Source organism: Peromyscus californicus, unplaced genomic scaffold, assembly GCF_007827085.1.
Source record: "Peromyscus californicus insignis strain IS unplaced genomic scaffold, ASM782708v3 Scaffold_14__1_contigs__length_90479793_seg_2, whole genome shotgun sequence".
Taxonomy (NCBI): Eukaryota; Metazoa; Chordata; class Mammalia; order Rodentia; family Cricetidae; genus Peromyscus; species Peromyscus californicus.
The window spans coordinates 45,257,177-45,278,304 of record NW_026294436.1 but is presented as its reverse complement, the minus strand read 5'-3'; the positions used below and the strand labels follow the sequence as shown (position 1 = coordinate 45,278,304).

Genomic DNA, 21,128 nt, shown 5'->3' with positions numbered 1-21,128 from the left:
GATTTGTTGGTGGAGTATATATGAGATAAGTAAGTTGAGAAGAGAGCTGTGAGGATATAGATCCATCAAACATCCAAAGAGACAGATTCTACTCACTTGTGAGGGTGGTCCTGGTAGTTGGACCAATGCCCTTGGGGACCAGTACTTCATGGTACTGCTCACCCGCTAGGGTGCTGTACACAACTTTGTACTCCTGAGCTTCTGCCTCGCTGTTATCCCACTCAAGGTCAAGGCTAGTTGCTGTGCGGGAACCCACTCGCAAATTCTTGGGAGCATCAATCTCTAAAAATAAACAAATATTGCCAACATCATTTGTAATTCCATACATTTGTGAACATCTTGAATTCTAATGACTTTTGAGGTGAGAGCCAACACCTCTGACCCTCTGCCTCATATCTGAATGAAGTTTGAAGACTCTGCTTTGCCTTTTGGGTCTACCATGACAAGTCCTTGTGTATGTCACATGATTTGGAGTTAGATGTCAATGAATTCTGTTTCTTCTATATCGTCTGAGAATTCAAGTAGCATTCTAGAAACTTGAAAAGGAGCTGATTAATATCAGAGGTTTAAAATCAAGGCAAAAGATAATCCAGTAGGAGAAAACAAAAAACGACCCTGAATGATCAAAATGGAATAGAGTAATGTCAGATGTGATCTCTGAGCAAAAGGGAGATGACAGATTTTGAGATATCTTCCCAGGGGTTTACTTGCATAGTATAACTGTAATTCATGCAAATTGGGAATTTACAATGTGAATAATGGGTGTGATATAGTAAGAAGTGTGGGCTTTGAAGTCAGGCCTCTGTGTGAACCAGTTCTGATACCTACAGTAATAAGACCACAGACAAGTCTTTCAAGCTCTTAGAACTGAATAGCCATCTCTTTGAAAGGGGAAAACAATCCAAGTTGTTGTTACAGATTAGCTGATGCATGTGAAGTGCACAGCATGGCACCGGGCACAAAAGTAGGTGTCCAAGCCTGGATTGATGGCTTGTTGTTATCTATAATGGACTCCCTGAATCCAACATTATGGCACCTGAATGTGTCTTTTAGGTTTCCAAGAGTTCCCATGACTATTGGCATTTCCTCCCACAGTCTCTGGGAGCTGCTTCTCTCCCCCAGGACTAACCTCCTCCACAGGCTCACTAGAACTTGTAGTGTAACATAGGGGTGTCTTGAAAATCTGTCCCTTAAAAAGTCCAAGATAGTTGCAGTCCTGGGACTTGAATTAACATTGGAGTGTTTCAGTTACTTGTTCTGAGTAGACTGTGGTCATCTGCCACCACCAGGCAAGTAGCCCACTCCCGTTTGTCCCCATAGGAGAGGAGACTGAATCCATCTGAAAGTAGAGGCTTCTGTTTTCTGAGGTAATGTGGGGGTGGGGTTTGGGGGGAGTCGAGCAGATGGATGTCTTTGCAACTTATGTTTGGAGAAATTGGTCTTCATTCAATGTGTGTTATCATACCGGATACTGTTCATTCTTGATGCATTGTATGTTATTTCTCTGGGAGTTGGATGGACAGAGGAGCATGGGGGCAGACACACGTGAGGCAGATCCCATGCAGGAAGAAAGATCTGGCCAAGAGTCTGTGGCCTGATCTGAGTCAGGATTTAACTTTTCTCTTTGTTGGGGTGACAGAAGCAACTTAAGGAAAGAAGGGTTTGTTGAGGCTTATAGTTCCTGGTAGAGTGTGTGAGACAGCTGGTCCCTTTGTCTCCATCTACATTCACGAAGCAGAAGAGGTGAAGGCTGGACGCTGATGTTCAGCTTGCTTTCTCCTTCTGATGCATCTAGAACACCAGCCCACAGAATGTATTTCTCACATTAAGGGTGAGTCCCACCTCAGTTAACCTGATCTAGAAACTCCTTCTAGGTGGTTCTAAACCCTGTCAAGTTGATGAGTATTAACCATCACAGAGGTAAAAACAGTTAATCAAGGTTAAGGTGGTGACCTATGCCTATACTTAGAAAATGTTATTTTAGAGCTTTCCTCTTTTTATAAGGGCATAGAGTACAATCTAATGCCATTGGCCCTGTACTCTATGGGAAGGGGGCAGTGTTTTATTGGAAAGGAATTAGTGTTTCCAACCTCAATAGTTCTAAAAGAGCTCATTGCTAGAATGAGGACTTAAACAGTGAGTCTCAGAACTTGGCTGAGATGAAAGCAATTCTCTCTCTGGGTCTAGAAAAAACAGCTGGTGGACATCCATGTAGAAGGTCTGAGTAGGTTGCAGGTCTCTGAAACATGTCAACTAAGACAGATGGATAATGGAGCCTTTCTGGAGGGCCTTTGGTCCATGAACTCTAGCACTAGCCTGTCTAGTCTTGAGAATATTAGTTAGATCAGGTTTTTCTGTTTAAAGCTTTCTGTTGATCCATGCTAAGTGCTCCTTAATTGCAACAGTGGAAGTCTAACCGGGCACTGAGTGAGCAGACCTTTCTAAACACTTCTATTCAATTTTATTCTTGGAACACATCCATTTGTACTCCAGGGCCTTTGAACCAGCTGCTATGTTTGCCTGGAATGCTCTCTAGCTCTTGCATGACTTAAGTCATATAGTTCTTAGTTAGAAAGCCACCTTCTCAGAGGGGTAGACTTAATCCACTGGAACTCTCTGTCTTATCCATTTACTCCCTACCTCAGAACTCAAGATTGAAATAATCTCTCATGTTTCTTTTCCCTTTCTCACCCAGTTCTTCCCACTAGGTTGCCATTTGTATGAGATAGACTCTTACCTATTTACAGTCTCGGTGCCTAGAGCAGTTTTTGTGGCCCCAGAAGGTGTTCAAAAAGTACATGGTAAGTAAGCAAACGTGTATCATCCACATTTCAGTCTTGCTCATTCCCTCCAAGCCTTTAGAAATGACTTGTTAAATATTTCAGCTGTGCTGTGAGTGAGGTGGTGCAGGAAACAGAACAGCTGTGACAAAGGCAGGCAGCCTCACAAAAGCAGGAAGTCGCTCTGCTGTTCACAACCAGTGTCCAGGCTGAGGCGGCAAAGGCTTTCAGGTTGAACTTTGAAATAACTTGTTGGCGAATCCAAGAATGGAGTCATCAGTGAGGAGGAAGGGGAATGGAACTCTGGCTTGGATGTTTGCATTTGTTATCTGAGGCTGTCACACATGGCAGCCCAAGCTGGGGGTCTGTGTAGGAAAGCAACGTCTAGAATCTTGAGATGCAGGTGTTGGCTGGTGGTTTTCTTCTGGGGGGGGGGGGGGGGAGTCTGTGACATGCCTCTCAGCATCTTGTGATTTCCTGGCCATCTTGGGTATCCTCTGACCCATTTCTGTCTTCATTTTCATATGGCATTCTCCTGTGTCCATGTCTGTCTCTGTCCTGGTTTCCCCCTTTGATAAGGACACAGTTGTTGGATTAAAGCCAATCCAAATGACTTCACCTCAATTGGCCCATCAGCAAGGACCCTATTTCCAAATAAAGTCACATTCAAACACACAGGGGTGTCAGGGCTTTAGTATCTTTTCAACCTATAGAAGCATTAAGCATAGGTGTGGGCCATTCAGATCAAAGGCACTGGTGGCTAAGTTCTTTGAGGACTCAGTGTGAAGTCCTCCCTGGTAAGGGAAACTGTCCCCAGTCTCCACGAGGCTGCTGAAGTGGGAGGGGACTCTCTAGGTTTCCTAGTCTGGCTTCCTTCTAATTACTGCCCCTGTGTGCTTCCACCATGGTTTTTGTTTTCAGGGCAGCTCTAAGACCCAGACTAACATCCTACTCACCATGCAGGAAGCAAATCTCAGTTTTAATTGCCTGTGCAATTAGTGTGCTCCTAGTGTCGAAGCCATCACCTGGAAAAACACTTTGCTTAATTTGAATTTAAGCGGAATTCTGAAATGACTGAGGGCCCTACCGTGAGGGCCTGCATACCCTTTCATCATTCAACAGGCATCTGCCAACTCTGGACTTGGAGAATCTGCCACAAAACTGTTTGGATCTTTCCACCCCCAATTCCCTCTCCCCTCTAGGAGCCTAAGAGAGCAGGCATGGGTCTGAGGCACAGGCTGAAGGCTGCAGGGAGCAGCAGCCACCTAAGAGCTGCCAATCCACAAGGCAACCTGAAGCTGAGACTCCTGCTGCAGTGAACTGAAACGCAGGGGGAGCTCTCTCTGAGGAGGCAGGATGTAATTGTCTTGATTGGAATTTTCCTGGGCCACCAGCCAGCGCCGCTCCATCTTGGCGACCTGAACATCAAGAATTCACTTTTCATCATGCTGCTTGAGAGCCCCTTTTCTTGCCTCTTCAAATTCCTTATCAGAGTAGAGCACAAAGAAACCATTTTCAAATACAAACTATCTTGAAATTAAGAGAAGAATGCAGAACATATGTGGCCCACAGCAGATACCACAAGCCTGAGCAAGTATGTTGTGTGTGTGTGTGTGTGTGTGTGTGTGTGTGTGTGTGTGTGTGTGTGTGTGTGTGTATGACTGTGTATTGGAGGTTGACCACGAATTTTCAGATCAATAATGGATATTACAGGACCATCCTTCCTCATGCTCTTACATGAACATTCTTGCCTAAGTGAGGGAGAAAGGAAGAGAAATGAGAATAATTTGATTGTATTTGCTAGGAAGCACACTCAGTCTTTGGGGATCTCAAGATGTGTTTACTGAACCAGCCCACTGGCTATACTCCAGGCAAGGAAGTGGAGTCTGGTACCAAGAATTGAGAGAAGAACTTAGAGTGTCCAGCAGACTCTATCCTTCCCCCTGAAGCTTGCTCCACACTTGTTTCTAAAGGGGTATTCATCACTGTCTATACTTGCTTGCTTCAACAGAGAAGCCCATCATAAGACTCTTGGATGCACTCTTTGGCTGGGGGAAATGGGCTTATTTAAGTAGTGAATTGTATAGCATAAGCCTGAGCACTGACAATCCATTCCCCTCTCTCATAGGACAGGCTTCCATTGGGGTCTAATCTCTCCCTGTTCCTCCATAGTCTGAGTCCTAACCTAAATAGTCCAGGACTTCCCTATGGGCAGTCTAGCCCACGTCTGCCCCAGCCTTTCAATTCTCAAATCTGTCTACCTGTAACACTAAGCCATCTGCTACAATTGGTCATATGTTGGGGGTGCATATGTCTTGCTTTTGTTCATCGATAATTCAAAATCTAGGTAGAGAAGGTGTTCTAGTTATTGCATGTTGCTGGAGCCTTTGACTCCCTCCATCTTGTAGCGGATTCTCATACTACAACCCAAGGTAGGACACATAGATTAGTGTTTCTTCAGAAGTCAACGGTGCCGAGATCTTCCAGGTGTTACCAATTTCCTTTGATACTTGGGACAACTTGAAACTGGTGGAAACATTCCTTGACATGTAACCTCCCCAAGGAAGAGAGGCCAAGACCAACATTCTAGATTAACAGGAACTCAGTCTCTAACCTGATCACAGGCCCTTGATGACCCAGTCAGGAAACCTAACCTGTGAGTGGGGTCTATTGCTTTTACCCACTGACTGATCAGGCTGCTGGGCTCTGAGTCAGGGAGTTAGCCATCCTGAGGCCCGACTTTTCTGATTATTGCTAAGTTCGAGGAAGCTCTTTAAGAAGCTCTCTTATGGGCATTGTTGCAAGGTCGGAAAAAAAATATAATGGGTTTAACCCAGCTTCCTATCCACATCTGTGTCTATGGCCTGTCTTCTACCAATTAGCTTTGTTGCTAAAGGTTACAAATGGCAGAGCGACTCAGAGACCTCAGTTGGAAGGTTTGCTGATGACTAGGCAGGTTGTGCTTTGCACAAGGCTGAGGTGTCTTCGTGGTAATGAAGTCACTTCAGGCTTAGAGAATTTCTAGTTTCTGGTAAAAGTCAATGAAGTGTCTTAAGAAACAGACACCTTCTCTGAACTCTCACAGATTTGCCTTTTAGGTCAACAATATGGATATTCAAATTTCTTCAGGATAAGCTTAACACTTCAGAAATGGGAAATCAGAGACTCATAGAAGGAAGGGAATTATATTATATTAAGTCACAGACCTGGCTAGCGGAGTTAGGATGAGAACCCAGATCTTCTTACTTGGGGGTACTCTTTTTGGAATAGCAATAGCAGGAGCTGCCCCCTCCCCAAACCTCTAACTTGTTTCTTGTAGCCTCTGCATGAACAGGGTTGCTTAGCAGGCATCATTTCATTTTTCTTCAATGTCCTCTGGCATGATGACATCATCACGTAGACTCCCAACCCCACCTTTTCCCCACCCCAGTCTCACCTGTTGTAAATTGGGTGCTGGTGGCGTCGCTTTCATTGGTTCCTCGGACTGCACTGATGGAGACCTCATAGCGGGAGCCAGGTCTAAGGGCTTGCACTGAGTACTGGCTTAGGGGAGGCTGCAGCCGGAAGGTAGTCTTCCCGCCTTCTCCACCCACTAAGCCGTATTTTAAGAGAATGAAGTCGACTTTGGCTCGAGGTGGGGTCCACTCCACAAAGGCCACAGTGTCAGAGACATCCCGAACCAGGATCTGTGTGGGGCCGTCAATGACTGCATGAGAAATAGAACATGATGTTGATTCAGAAGTGAGCACTCCTTGGCATCTGTTTACTCCTTTCCATCTTACAGTAGCTTGCTCAGTGGGATGGATTTCCTCACCCCATTGTACCAGTATGGGGGAATATGGGTTATAGAAAGAGGAAGTGTCTTCCTTAAGCAAACATTTGTTGACACCATGGACACTGGCATTCAGGTCTCCTGAAACTTAGTCTCTTTCTCCATCCATTGACTGTAGGTTTCAGGTGCTGGCATTTCCTAGTCTGGGCAGGGTAAGGATACTACTCTCTTGGCTGACTCTGACCTATTTCTTTCAGAGATGCCACAGGAGGAAAGAAGGAACTTCTGCCTGCTGCCCAGCTCTTACCTTCACTGAGCCTAGAGGAGAGCTCAATGAGCTAATGGAGACAAAGGAGACCAAGACTTGGTTGCCAAAGATATCATGAGTATTCAGAAGTTATTCCTATTTAGCTTTATTCAGCTTGGCCAACCAGACTGGCATTTGCATATGTGGACATGAAACATGCCATTCAGGAAAATGTGCTCATCTGAATACAAAGGGCTCTAATCTGGAGTTGTTATTGCGAGCCCCCCTCCCACCTCTGACAAGTGCCTACATGTGTCTGAGCCTGAGGACAATGGATACAAAGGATCCCCCAGGTTCTCTGGCACTAAAGATTGGCTCTGGAATTAGCCTGTGTAGAGCCAGGGCTGGTGCGGTGAATTTCTACCACACTTATGGAGAAATAGGCAACATTTGCTATAGGGGTGTGGAGTGGAGAACTGAGGAGGGGGGTGGGGAGGGGAGGAGAACACAGGTATGTACATAAGCAGAAATGAGTGACCATGTGAGCTTCTGAAAAGATATCAAGAGTAACTTGATTCTGGATATTCTACTTTTATGCTTAAAATCTTTCATGAGGCTCAAGTATATTTCTGGTCCTGGGCTTCTAGGAAACAATTTATGTCTTTTCCAGTAAATTTTCTTTTGCTTCAGTTAGTTTAAGTAACTTTCCATAGATTCTTCTGGAATCTTTGACTAAGATTTTGTTATTAAATCAGTAGACATTGGACACTTTCTACTGTCTCTGGCATGGTGTCTCCATCAGGACTACCACAGGCTAACCTCAAATTCCTCAACTTTTCAAAGTTGGGCCATTCACTAGGCACCCCATTCTCAACCCATTACTATACCTATTAAGCAGCTTAAGGCTTTTGGTCTAGTATCAGCTAAAATGAAAATCTCTAAATTATTTTAGTACTACCTGGTTTGGAATTAAAATGAATTTCAGTTTTTCATACTTGAGGTAGTCACGTGTTTAAACAGAAAACAGCCATGTGGTTTCTTTGCACAATGCTGCAGCTTTAGGTAACTCAGACCTTTGCTATTTCATTTAATTTAATTACAGGGTGGCCAAATGCCCTCCTAGCTAAGGCTTAAGTTCATTGTCTGAAACACAGTAGACACTCAATGAGTGCTGAATGAATGAAATGAATGGATGAGCCTCTTCATCCATGAGAACAGGGGTGGGAGGGCATTTAATTGAACTGGAGCTTTTTGAGAGAGAAAAAAAAATGCCATCAGGGGAAATCAGATAACCACATAAGCTTTTGTCCTTCAACTCTTTAGATCCAAAAACCCTGATCATAATGGATTGGCCATATTAGAATGTGATTATGTAGCGCAGAGGGCGTTAGCTGCAGGAGGTCTTGTATTTGCATTCATAAAATGGCCTGCCTGGAAAAAGCCAGTCTGAGTGCAGATGAGGTTTCAGAGCTTCACAGGAGGGGGTGGGTGTAGGTCAGAGCTTAGCAGAAGGAAATAATCAAATGATTGTTTCCTGAAAGTGGCAGACAGGGATGGGAGCCAGCCATCTTTCCTCCTGCACCTTGGATTCTGCCCTTCGTTGGTCAAGTGGTCAAAATGTCCTGTTCCAATCAAGGCTGTAGCAGCTTGCTTTCAGTTTCAGCACTAATTTCTAAATGAATACAAGTCCTTTCAAAAAATGGAATGCATATGGTTTTTTCTTCTTTCTCTTCTTTTTTACATTTTTCTTGTAACTTCGTGCATGACACAACTCAGTTGAGTAGGACTTTTCTTAATTGAAAGCTGCCTAGCTTTCCCATGGTTTTCTAAATCTGGAGCTTTTAATTTTAATTTCAAGGGACTCTCAAAAAGTACTTCAAATTTTATTTTAAAAATTGGTTAGAATATCAGACCGAGGCAGGGTTGGATTGTTTCTTTAAGTGCCCTCAATACTCTGGAAGTAAATTACTCAACTGGAATGCTCTCTCTTCTCTTCTGAACTATCTTTTCTTTCTAGCCTTTACCAGCTAATGCTTTCTTAATGTCAGCCATAGGAATGGCCTGAAGCTACTCTGTATCAGAAGTGAATAACCACCAATGCCTGTTAAAGGTCCAGTCTTCAGAGTCCAACATAACCTTGGGGAACAGATTTGTGCCTTTGGCCTTCTGGAGAGTTCTCCAGAGCACCTGACTTTGCCTCCATGGGGTTTCTTCTGAAGTTCACTTGATTATAACAGTGCTTTAGCGAGCCTCCTCCCCAGAGTGAAAATTTGTTTTCTTTTCTTTTGTTTTGTTTTAATCTTAAATGAATGTACAAAATACAAAACAGGTCAAAGTAGGACTTTCCTGCATGGCAGTATAAGAGAGAAGTAATTGCAGGCATGGATCCCCCTGCCCTCCCATCCTGACCTTGAGACATGGCTCTGGAATCCTGATGCACCAATGCAACATAAGCTAATGTCACTATATATATATATATACATATATATATGTATATATATGCATACATATATACATGTATATATACATATATGTATATATAAATTTTTTTTTAATGCTCAACTTTTTCTACACTGAGCCTAAGTCTCAGAACCTGATGCTTATTGGATATGAATATCTAAGTTTGAACCATTAATCTACAAACATTGCTTTATTGCATGGTGTTATGGTTCCTTTTTCTACCCAAGTCAACCTTTTGTTCTGGACTTAAGGCTGGCTTTCTAGGGTGTTGATTTCTGTTTATGAACAAGAAAACTGTATTAATATTCAGCTAGCTCAGTTTTTTGTTGCCAATAGGGAAAGTTGGTTAAACTCTATATTTAGTTTAAACTCTAAACTCAGCTTCCCTATCAATGAATGAGAGCCCAAAACGAATACCAGACACTACTTATCACTTTGGAGCAACTTCGAGGAGTCACACACATGCATGTCACAGTGGTTAAATTACAGCACTCAAGCTGAACATCCTTCGTCAGCTAAGAGGACGAGAAGGCAAAATACGACACAATTAATGAATTGATCCTGAAAATATGATGATTCTGAGTGAGAAAAACTGAGGGCACAAAAATAATAACTTGAGCCATCACTTTGACCAGTGACTCAACCCTCCCTACTGGTTTCAAGCAGTCTGCCCCTTACGGCCTTTACTTCTAGCATGTTTGGTATAGATGTATATATGCCGAGTACTAAGCACTCATCAGTATAGTGCTAATTACTCTATGTCCTCTATTTAATTTAATCCTCAATTCAATAGAGGAGGTGTTACAAAACAGATCGAGGTTTAGAAAGCTGTAGTTGAATTTCTTCAAGTCTTAAGTAGGTGAGAATGAGTTGGCTCTTGTTGGTTTCAAAGTTTATGACAATAGGAGATTGATGAATGAGGCTTTTCAATGAGTAAGAGTAGAAAAATATCCTGGAACTATTGATAGAGAATTTCCTCAATGGAACACTTTCCCAGGTTTCTGGGCTTGCAAAGATGAGCACTAAGGAATATGGTCTGCTAAGCAACTGGCAGAGTGTGTCCATTTTCAAGTTCCTACATCATTTCAGCTCTGTGATGAATCCTAGCCTCTTTCTTACCTGTCCATTCCTTGTAGTTCTTTGGGCAGCCATGGAAAGAGTTGGAGGCACTTACCCGTGGAGACGCTGGCAGAGGTAGGGGGGCTCCGGGCTTGTTCCTTCAGAGCCACAACATTCACAATGTACTCCTCTCCAGGTTTCAGTCCCGTCTGGTTAAAGGAGGTAACATCGCTGGGGAGCTGAGCTATCACCCCTCCTTCATTGTTCTGGACAGTAGGACAAAACAGAAATCAGATGGGTCACTGGGAAAGAAATATGATGAGAAGTAGATAAAAGGGCAGGGTGCTAACTGTACACACTGAAAATTAAAAAACAGACGACATCCGTTCCCTATACACTAGCAGCCGAGTGCTTGGGGCCAGGAACATGCCCAACAGGCTCAATAAGAATCAGTTATCAAGAACATTTCCTTGGCCTGTCCTAACTTTTCTGAGCTTGCAAAACAAAACCAAAACCAAAAAACTAGTCACGCAGTAATTCAGATTGACTCTTGTCAAAGATTTAAGATTTGATGGTCATGATCAATGTCCATGAGATCTTTGGCACCTATTGTAATGAGTATGCCCTTAGCTGTTTATAATAATGTACTTGAATGTACATGTTTATATATATATATAATTATAAAATATTATAATCCAAGGCATTATCAGATTTTTAAAAAAACCCAAAATTATTGTCTCAGTCTGTTTTCTGGTGCCCCCCTGGTTGTCAATCTATCACTGTCATGTTTTCCCCTCACTCACACCATGAAGTGCAAATAATAATAATAGTAATAATAATAATAATAAATAAAAAAGAAAAGGAACAAAGAAAGAAATAGAAATAGGAAGGAAAGAGAAATGAGACAAATATATGGAAAAGGAAATGTGAAAAAGCAATTTGATGATGTAGGGTCCAGGATTTATTATCAGTTTTAATCTATCCATCCATCATGTATGTGTGTCTGTCTGTCTATCTCTGTCTGTCTATCTATCTACTTACCTACCTACCTCCATCCTTCTATCTATCATCTATCCTCTACCTACTTTTTTCCCCTAATGTGTGCTTTGGAAATAGCAGAGGCAGAGGTCCTTTTTGTAATCCTGCCATTCTTACGTGTTCTTTGGTCTCTATGTCACCTGGGTGCTCCATATATAACTTATAGGCATGCTCTTATAAATCAATGTGATAAAAGTCCCCTTCCTGTGGCTTCAACCTATATATTACAGCACGTATTCCATGTAGCCGTGTATTTGACCTTGGTTTGCCCTGACTAGCTCATCTCTCATTCAAAGTTTTATATATTATATGTAGAGCAGGAGAACTTCACGGTTTCTTTTTCCTGCCTGAACAGCAGGATGACATGATTCTTCCTGCCTTGTTATAAACCCAGTTGCCTGCAATTCTTTATTGGCCATTTAAATCAGGTAAGACATATCCTAACAGATTTGTATAGAACATCTGTTTAGGTGTATTTAGCTTGCTGTGACATGACTATATCCACATAAGAGTGTGAGAGTTCTGGAGTAGAGCCTGAGATTCAGGTTTCTGTCTTAAACCTGGCAGATGATGTCACTAAAGATCTCTGAGTCTTGGTCTCCTTAGACTAAACAAAACTGAATGTAAAATGAAGGCTCATACTCCATTTGCTTGAAGGTCTTTTGTAGCTACAACAGTCATGGCTCCAGGAATTTTGGAGTAAAAGAACAGTAAAACCACAGTCTTGTTAGCCAAAAATGTGTCAGTTGTCATTAGGTCTGATGAATGACTCAAAAAATGCTTTTTGATGGTGAGGGATGAAGGCGGAGGAAAAGAGTGTGCTGAACTCCATATCCATGAGTGATGCTTAGGGAGGCTGTGAGCAGGGCCAACAAATGAACAGCAACTAGAACAGCACTGGTGACTTGCAGCCAGTTCCGGGACTCCTAACATTAAACACTGCTTTAAAGACCAGAGAGGACTCTTAGGATACTTTTAACTCACAAGTTATAATAATGAATTTGTTTAAGGAAAAACTTGCTTAATGGATTATAAATTCATTTCAACTACTTCAGGAAAACCAAGACACATTTTACATCTCCGACTCTCAGAAGTTGAAGGCCACAGCTAACTTTTTAACTTTTTCTCTGCATTTATCTGTAGGCTGACTGTGTGACTGGTTCCATTTTTCTGTTCTTTTGTGCAAAGTGGGGGACTCAACTCTTTGAAGGCTTGGTTTTCAAGCTCACTACAAGCACAGCTCTCCAAAGGCTGGCTCTCACTCAGCAGACAGCTGGATCTTGGCACTGCTACTTCCCACATGCCCTATCAGCCAAGGCCTGGAGTTGAGCTCAGGTTGTATTTGTTAGGCAGATCTCTGGCCTTTGTGAGGGCAATGTCCTAGAGCCCAGACACTCACAGCATGTCTTTCTGTGTCCTCAATGGCTTTGGCAGTTACATCGGAGACTCCCTGGCTACATTTAAGTTGAGGATAGGGATACCCATCAGGCTTGTTTAAGTGAGCTAACAGGTGAGTGTTACCTTTGGAATGAAGCTGATCTCCCACCCATCGAACGGGAATGAGAAGGGCTCCCATTGCACCTCCACGGTGGTTTCTGTGATTGTCTTGAACTGTAGCCCGTGAGGAGTGGAGACATCTGGAACACAGCAATGTGGGTGGCAATGTCATGGCCATCCCTGGCAGGGGCAGTGATCGCTTCCTGGTGACCTCCCTTGGTGTCCTGGGTGAGGAGAGGTGTGGTGGGCAATCCCAATCCTGCTGCAGACAGCATCTCAGTGGCAGGGCCAGCACACAGTCATGCGGTCCTGGTGCTCAGTGTGAGTGAATATATGAGCAAACTTAACAAATGTAATCATTAGTTTTGTGCTTTCCAGTACATAATAGAAATGTTAACGTTAAACTTTTAAAAATCATGTTTTCTTTTCCTTACTCATTTGGTAGATCCTGGCATTGAATAAAAATCCTTTCTCAGAAGGCTCATATAGATGCCATACAGAATTCCTGGGAGGCAAGGTAGTGGCTGGTATCAGTGTTCCTATTTTATACCCAGGAAAAGGGAGGCACAGGGGAGGCTGACTGGAGATGTGCGATAAAGCCAGCTTCAGAATAAAACTGGATGCTTTTCATGAGTGTCTGAGGTGCATTGAAAGTATTGAGACTCAAACCACTACACCTCGGATGGCCTGAATTTGCCACTTTATATTTATAAAGAAAGCATAGGCGTACACAGAGTGTTGCTCCCATTTCATCTTCTCTAAATTTCTTCCTGTTCTTTCTTCCCTTGCTCACCTTTGCCTCACTTATCTAGCTTTGCTTTGTTCTTAATCTCTTTTTCTCTCCACTCCTCCCCCCATCCCAAACACACACACACACACACACACACACACACACACACACACACACACACACACACACATACACACACACACACAGGTTTAGTGAGGTGGAAATATGCTTGTCCTGATGGAGTTCCAGTCACCAGCCCTGAAATACAACAGTGTGACTTTTCACAGTTCTCTAGGAAGCCTGCTCCCACGTTAGTATTGCTTCTCAGGCTATTCCCACTGGAAAAGGGTGGATTCTTGTTTTATTTTTATTTATTTATTCCTGTGGAGAAGCTTCTCTTTCTCCTTCGTGGAAAAGCAGGGCCAATTCCGAAGCCATTTGAAGAATTAGCAGGTGAGTTTACATGACTTTGTCTATGTCACCTAGGAGCTAGCCTGAGGGGATGCCCTGAATTGGCACAGTGAATGCCATCAGAGATGGAAACCACATTCAGACATAGGTGTGGATCAGAGAGGAATGTCTTCAGGATCAGCTAGGCACTCCAGGACAGCATCCCCCAGCACAGTGGGACAAGCAGCAGATGGGGACCTGCCTCTACACAATCACTGAAGACATTTGAAACTAGTTCTCCGGGACCAGATTTTTTTAAAGGGTCAAATATAAACGGAGATAATTATAGGCAAATAAACACACTCAGCATTCATGGAGGAGTCCAATAGCATCATACGACTTTAGTCACTTACACGTGGGGGCAAGGTGACTTTCTTAAGCCTGTGTCCCTGTCTTTTCATCTTTCAATTTAATTGTTGACCTCTTTGAGGTCCTCAAAACCAATTCTGTTACCTTGACATTTCCTTTTTCTGAATTTTTCTGCCATTTGTTATCCAAATGCCATTTGTCATTTGAGACCTACATGAAATGGGCTCAAGTCTCTTATTCCCTATTTGGTCATGGGTTCTCATTACAGACCCCAAGGGCTTTCTGAATTCTGAGGGTCCCTGTTTCCATGGCCACAGGTCTTGTTCCAGTCTCCTGTTTCAGCCCTAATCTTTCAGATGTTGTCTGTGTAGACTCTAGTTAGGCCTGGCTCATTTTCACTGAAGTCTCTATGAGGTGTGCAGGCATCTGTCTGTGCAGATTCTGCACTAGATTTGGGACAGCATGAATGCCACTTCTGCCCAACTACTGGAAATTTCTTTCAGAAGAGTTGCTTGTCTTAGTTTTGGAAAGTTGAAAGTAATACTTTGTAACAATTTAAGAATTGAGAAGTATACAAAGAAAAGAAACAGCATTTCCTCTCTCATTCTATTTTTGGACAGATTTAATGTTAACACTTGGTAGGCTATCTATTATATTTTTCTATAATGAGCTATGCATCTACCAAACATAGATAAGGATCTAGACGAGGTCTTCCTTGTTACAAAGAAACAACAACAACAGGAATTCTGCATCATGGAGACAGCTCAGCTTGCTTTCTAAGTCTTCATTATCACTCTCTCCATTGTAGCTTTCTAAATTATCTTCCAGAACCTCAACTAGTATTACTAAAGTGAACTGTCAAGATATTTTGCTAACATAAAAGGTCATAAAGAAATTATGCCACTTATAGAAGCAGATGTTGTCAGCTGGAACTTAAAATACATTATCATTGTTTTTTTTCCTCACTCTGCTTAGTACTCCACACCTGTAACATTTAGTCCTTGTTTATGATACTTCATAGCTCCTAGTTCTGAATCCCTAACTAGATTCAAAGTCTGTATCACACTTTCCTTGAATTCTATCAGAATCCAGCTTATAACAAATCAAGTGCTCAATAATTAAAATATTGGTGGATGTTGCCTGAATTTGGAAGCTCTCATAATCAGAAGTGCCTTTTTAATGGTGGACTTTTTTTTTTTTTTTGAAATGGGTCATATCTGAAGCCCTTACCCCCAAGAGCAAACTATTGCAGGCATCCCTAAAGAATTAAGAAAAGACACTATTATCATGAATGTCTATGATCTCATGTAGGAGAAAAAGAAAAATGGAGCAGGACGGGGAAATGGTACGTACGAGTGGCCACCTTGGCAGTGATGGGAAGGCTGAGGATGTTGCTAATGACAGCGTAGACGCTGATGTTGTAGGTGAGACCTGGCTCCAGCTCCGTGATGGTGACACCACTCCAATCTCCAGGCACCCGCTGCTGGAGCTGGAGGCCCCCCAGGGCCATCGGCTGGTAAGAGATCACATATTCCGTCACTGCCATCGGCCCGTCCCATTCCAGCTCAATGGACCTGTCGCTGATACCAGCCACTCGCAAGTCCTCTGGAGGGGCAACTACCAGGAGGCAATACACAGACACCATGAGCTCAGAGGATTGCCTTTCCCAGCCTGTACTCAACTTTCTTGCTCATATCTCACCCCCGAATTAAATGTATGGAGTTCTGTTGGCCTCCATGACTTGGTTCTCTACTGAATGATGCCAAGCTCCACCAGGCCATAATACATTTTCGGGAATTCTGCCTGACTGTTCACAGGTATTGTCATTGTTAAAGATGAAACACTATGAAATGGTAATTAAGCAAATTGCATCTAAAAGGTAATTATTTAAGACTTGCCACTTTAAAATCATTTCACTGCATTTTACAGTGAACTATGCCTTTAAGGTGATTTTTTGTGTGTTGCATCTCTGATAGAAATACAACATAGTTGTGTTTTGTTGCCTATCTGTTCCCAACCCCATGTTTAATGATGTCACATGAGCAGCTTGAAACTGGCCGTGGAGGCGTTCACACCATGGCAATTTGAAAAAGCTACAAATGAGGACTTACTAGCTTGCTTTTCTTCAGAGAATCAGTTGTTAGATTTTTCACAGCACACTGTGACCAGCTGAACAGTTCAGTAGTTTAATAAATTACTGTCGTCAGACTATCCTGACAGCCAGTGTCTGATTTAGCAAGTGGAAATAAAGACTAATTCCTGTTTTTCCTACAAATTATAAGAAGCCAAAACAACATGTCCTTTATCTCATGGCCTAATGAAGATGCTCAGAAGTCCTTTATTATAACCCCCCCTTACCCCTGCCCACTGCCTTTAAAAGGACAACATTTAAGTTCTGAAGCAAATGTAACTTGTTCCAAACTAATTTTCATTAGCCTTGACCTTGGAGATGATGACCAGGAAGCATTCTTGAGAGCTTTGCCTTTCCTACTTGTCCAGCTTCACAAGTGCTCTGCAGAGTTGCCAAAGGTTAAACCATATTGAGATAGCCTTTCTTGTATAGCTCCCTTGGGAAGTAAAGCTTTACCATAGGATGGGCATCAAATCATTGAACCTTTAAGACTAATTAGAAGGCTAGCTCTAGTGTCTATAATTGGACCTGCTCATAGATTGCAGCAAAGATCAGGCCAAGATTTAAGTGATTGTAATTAACTTTCATGTTTGTATGTAGTGGAGGTTCCCATTGGTTTCAGAGTTGTTGTTGGTTTTGGATTTTTCTTCTGGGTAATCTCACCCTTTACAAACACACAGGGCCACGCCAGGTGCTTTTCACAGGAATATGTGAGTGCCTACCAACTTGAGTTCACACCAGAGACCTCTAATCCAAGATTCATGAGAAAGATCACATGTCTATGATACTGGCTATTTGCTTTTGCCCCAAACCATCCATTCTCTGCATAAAACAGCTGAGAAAATAAAGTTTCTTTTGAGTGAAGAGGGAAAACATTATGGGAAGCAGAAAGTCTATACTTTCTTCTTATTTAGTCAATTAATTTATCTTTGTTCTCACAATGTAGCCCTGGCTGTACTAGAACATACAATCTCCCTGCCTCACCCATCTCCCTGATTGCTGGGATTATAGCTCTGTACTGTTATTCCCATATGTATCTTAAAATTTACTCCAAACAAACTTTCAAAAATAAAGTAAGTATAAATAAAATTTAATTAAACCCTTAAATGTCCTGTTTATAGCTCTGACATTATAAACGCTGAAGTACATGAGTAGAAAACCTGCCACTATTTGTCATGGTATTTTTGGTGAATATTTGTTATGTACCAGGCAAAACGCTAATCACTTTACCCTGGGTTATCCCATTTCAACCTCCCATCAGCACAGCAGGATAGCTTTTATTCCTACTCCTAATTTATACACAAGGAAACCGAGGCACACAGCAAGCAAAGACAGAAGAGAGGATTTGAACCTGGGCACAATGACTAGAGAAGCTGTCAGCCAATCCATAATTCTAGATTATAGTTATAAAACATTTCAGTGATAAGGTGTGTCAGACATACCATTTAACAAATTAACAATCCCTTTCTAGCAGTCCTGGGAGGAAGTTCAGGTAGATGGAGTAATCTTAACATCACAAGAGGGGGCTGAGTGGAGGGATGTGTCCAACTCCAGGGAACTGAGTCAGACCAGAACTGACTCTCAGATCTTTCATGGAGCAGTCTACCCATTCACTGTACCTGCCATCTTCTCTCATTTATGCACAGCCCTTTAAGGGACTGTGTAGAAGCTCTGTGAGAAATGGTCCAGGTGACCTACACTTGTGTTCAACTGGGTTTTTTGTTTTTTTTTCATGTGCTGTCTCTTTACTCTGAGACTTATTAACAGGACTCCTCCTGTCTGTGGCAGAAATGGTCACTGCAAATTTCAAGTCACTGGCTTGCTACTCTTGGGGTCTATGGGACTAGTCAGTGTATTCCTTTTCTGATTCCTTCTTCCAGAAAAATGGAGCTAATGGTAACAGTAGTGTATGATCTAAGCTCAGCATTTAGAATCTGAAAGCAAGTAAGATGCAGAGAAATTTTCACCTTTGCCATCTCAAACTTGTTAATACTACTGCCTTCACATCTGACGGGGAGAACAGCATCTGCTGTCACCTGGGGCAGAAGTGCTCTGGTGAGTGATAAGTCAATGACGGTGTCTGCAATCACTATCAAACAAGACAATACTGAACTATAAAGCAAACTACAAAAGAGATGCGTGCAGTGAGTGCGTGCTGGGTGGGAAGCATTTGCTTACTTACTCTCTTTGCTGCTTTCATTTTGAGACTTGTGGAAAAGCAAGAGACTAGAGAGAAGAGGCTGGCTGGAGGATCCAGGACTGTTTATTTCCGAAGCAGCCTTGCCACTTGCTTTTCCGATCTTGCATCACTTTAGTGAGCACACAGGGAGGCAGTTTCAGGCTGTGTTTTGCTCTGTAGAGCAAGTGGTTCCAGGAGCCAGAGGTGGGCAGCTTGTTTCAACAGAGACAAACAGTGATGTTGACGGATCTGCAGACATCTCACTGAATTCCAAGGAACCTTGTCCTGCTCACTCTTAGGGAGCTTCCAACAGCTCACTCACCAGCTCCTACACTAACTACCTTCGTGAGATGGATATGCACAAATGACTCTAGGAGCATCTCATTAAAAACAAAACACATTTGCTGGTCTCAGCATTTATGTCAAAAGACTACTCCTTATGTATTTGCTGTCAAAGATTTTATTTTTTTTTTTAACTGTTTGGTTTAGCATCTCAGGGAAGTTTAGAGAATGCTAGTAGTTGGTGGGAGATTAGTGTTCCCATTCTTACTCCATTCTTAATGAGCTGTTGGTTCTGGGAAAAACACGTCTCTGACTGCTGCTTTTCAAATCTGTAGAAGGAGAAGCCCAAAGCAGCTTTTTCCTAAGGCTTGTTTTAAGTGCTCAGACCCAGGAGGTTTTGTTGTATCATCTTTACAGGGACAGAGCATGAGGCAGAAAGACATACCATGAGCAAAGGTCAAGACTAGGAGTCAACTGTAATGGCCTTGCTGTCACTAGTCAATTGTACTGATGCTGGGATATAGGGGCCTTGTAATGAAATCCATATGGTGGGCAGCTGTTCTCCATGTGCTGTCAAAGAAAAAAACGGTGACCTACAAGGAAGTCTACTTTGTGGCTGTCCGTGTTTTCCCCTTTCTGACCCTCTGTCCTCTCTCTCTGTACTCCTGTGAGCTGTCTTGTGTGCACCTGGCCAGAAATGTCAAACAGGGAGTAAATAGGCCCCTTTTCACAAAGAGCTACTAAAATAGCACTTTAGATAATGACACACATCCCTTTCTGGAAGAGACCTGTGGCATTTGGTTTTAAAGGTAGGCATTAAGAGGAGTACATCCTGCAGTGAGAGGTGGCTCCAGGGTTGTTATAGAAACAGATGAAGATTATGCAACTGTCCTTCCTCATGGGCTTCGAACCAGTTAAGAAAATGTATCTGGGCTTGCATAAGTCTTCCTCAAGCAGCACAGAGCCGATATGTCAGAAGTAGCATGTAAGCTAGGCTTGGACTTGACCCAGTTGTAGCTATATAAACAGCTGGTGATTTTTGCCTGATGTGATCAAGGCATCTTATCTCCAGTTCAGTTGGAACACTGGATTGTATTAAGTTGTTTTGTTGTTGTTTGTTTGTTTCATTCTGTTTCTCAAATAGACCTGACCCTGTGGAAAAGCATGTCTAGACTATGACAAGTAGATACAGATTCACAAACAGTGATTGTATTAAGAAGCATGTGTGCTATAGAACAGCAATTGAGGCAGCAATGACTCAAGCTGACCCTTGGCATCCTCTGGATGGGGTCTCCAGGAGCCACCTACTCTTGATGGGAACAAGGTTATGCTTCAGGTTTGCAGCAGTGGCTTCGGATTCAGAAGCACTGAGGGCTAATGTCTGCTTCAGTTTTTCTTTGGAATAATTGGTGTAATGACTATACTTTTAGAAAGGATTTTCAATTCAGTAAACAGAATTGAAAGGCTAGATGAAATAATTGAATATAGAAGAAATGTAACACAGGGAAAAAAGACCTTTCTAAGCAGTGAGCTATTGTTCCCACTTCGTTACCACTAACCCTTCAGAAGGGTTCGATGGGAAGCCACACATGCAGATGCTGAAGGACAGAAAGTGGTGGAAGCTGGCTCCCCAGGATTTGTGCCTTAGAAATGACTAGCATTGCTCAATTAGAAAGTTTAAAAATGTTGTTGGTTTTTATTTATTTAAAATTTTCCCAGGAGGTATTCTGAGCTCATAACAGAAAGGATCAATTACTTAATCTATACTTGTAATAGCACAAAGGTATCAGCAATAGTTCCTGATTTAGTCGGAGGAGGATGAACAATAGAGAAACAATGAAAATCATACGATCTGGGGAAAAAACCCATAAAAATCACCACCAGCCCCGTGAAATACTGCCATCTCCCTCGCTGCTGGATTTAGGTTTTAGAACAGCATGGTAGGACATGACTGTCCTATCGTTTTCTACAATGTAGGCTACACGTGGTGTTGGTTCCTATCTGTGCTATAGTCATCCGGAACAAAATGAGTCATATCTGTTTAATATTCTATACTAATTGTTAGAATGTCAGCTCCTTGGTAACGTCATGCATTTAATCTCATCCTGCAATCTGTAAGCTAACCAGATAAAAAGAGAACTAGAGCCATCCATCCTTCCTCAAGCAGTGATGTAAGGTGCTGAGATGTTGAGAT

The 21,128-nt window shown here is 42.5% G+C and overlaps 1 protein-coding gene across 3 annotated transcripts in view; it reads right to left on the bottom strand.

Moving 5' to 3' along the window:
• The window catches only part of Tnr (tenascin R), a 403,889-nt gene that overhangs the window by 58,261 nt on the left and 324,500 nt on the right, over positions 1-21,128 (bottom strand). For 2 of the 3 annotated variants that reach the window (XM_052737334.1, XM_052737335.1), the window contains 5 exons: positions 15,696-15,959; positions 12,878-12,993; positions 10,434-10,584; positions 6,217-6,486; positions 97-282 (listed from right to left, as the gene is read on the bottom strand). In XM_052737334.1, the coding sequence (XP_052593294.1) occupies positions 97-282; positions 6,217-6,486; positions 10,434-10,584; positions 12,878-12,993; positions 15,696-15,959 (987 nt within the window). The remainder of the gene's footprint in view (positions 1-96; positions 283-6,216; positions 6,487-10,433; positions 10,585-12,877; positions 12,994-15,695; positions 15,960-21,128) is intronic. The other variant, XM_052737337.1, reaches the window with a different exon arrangement.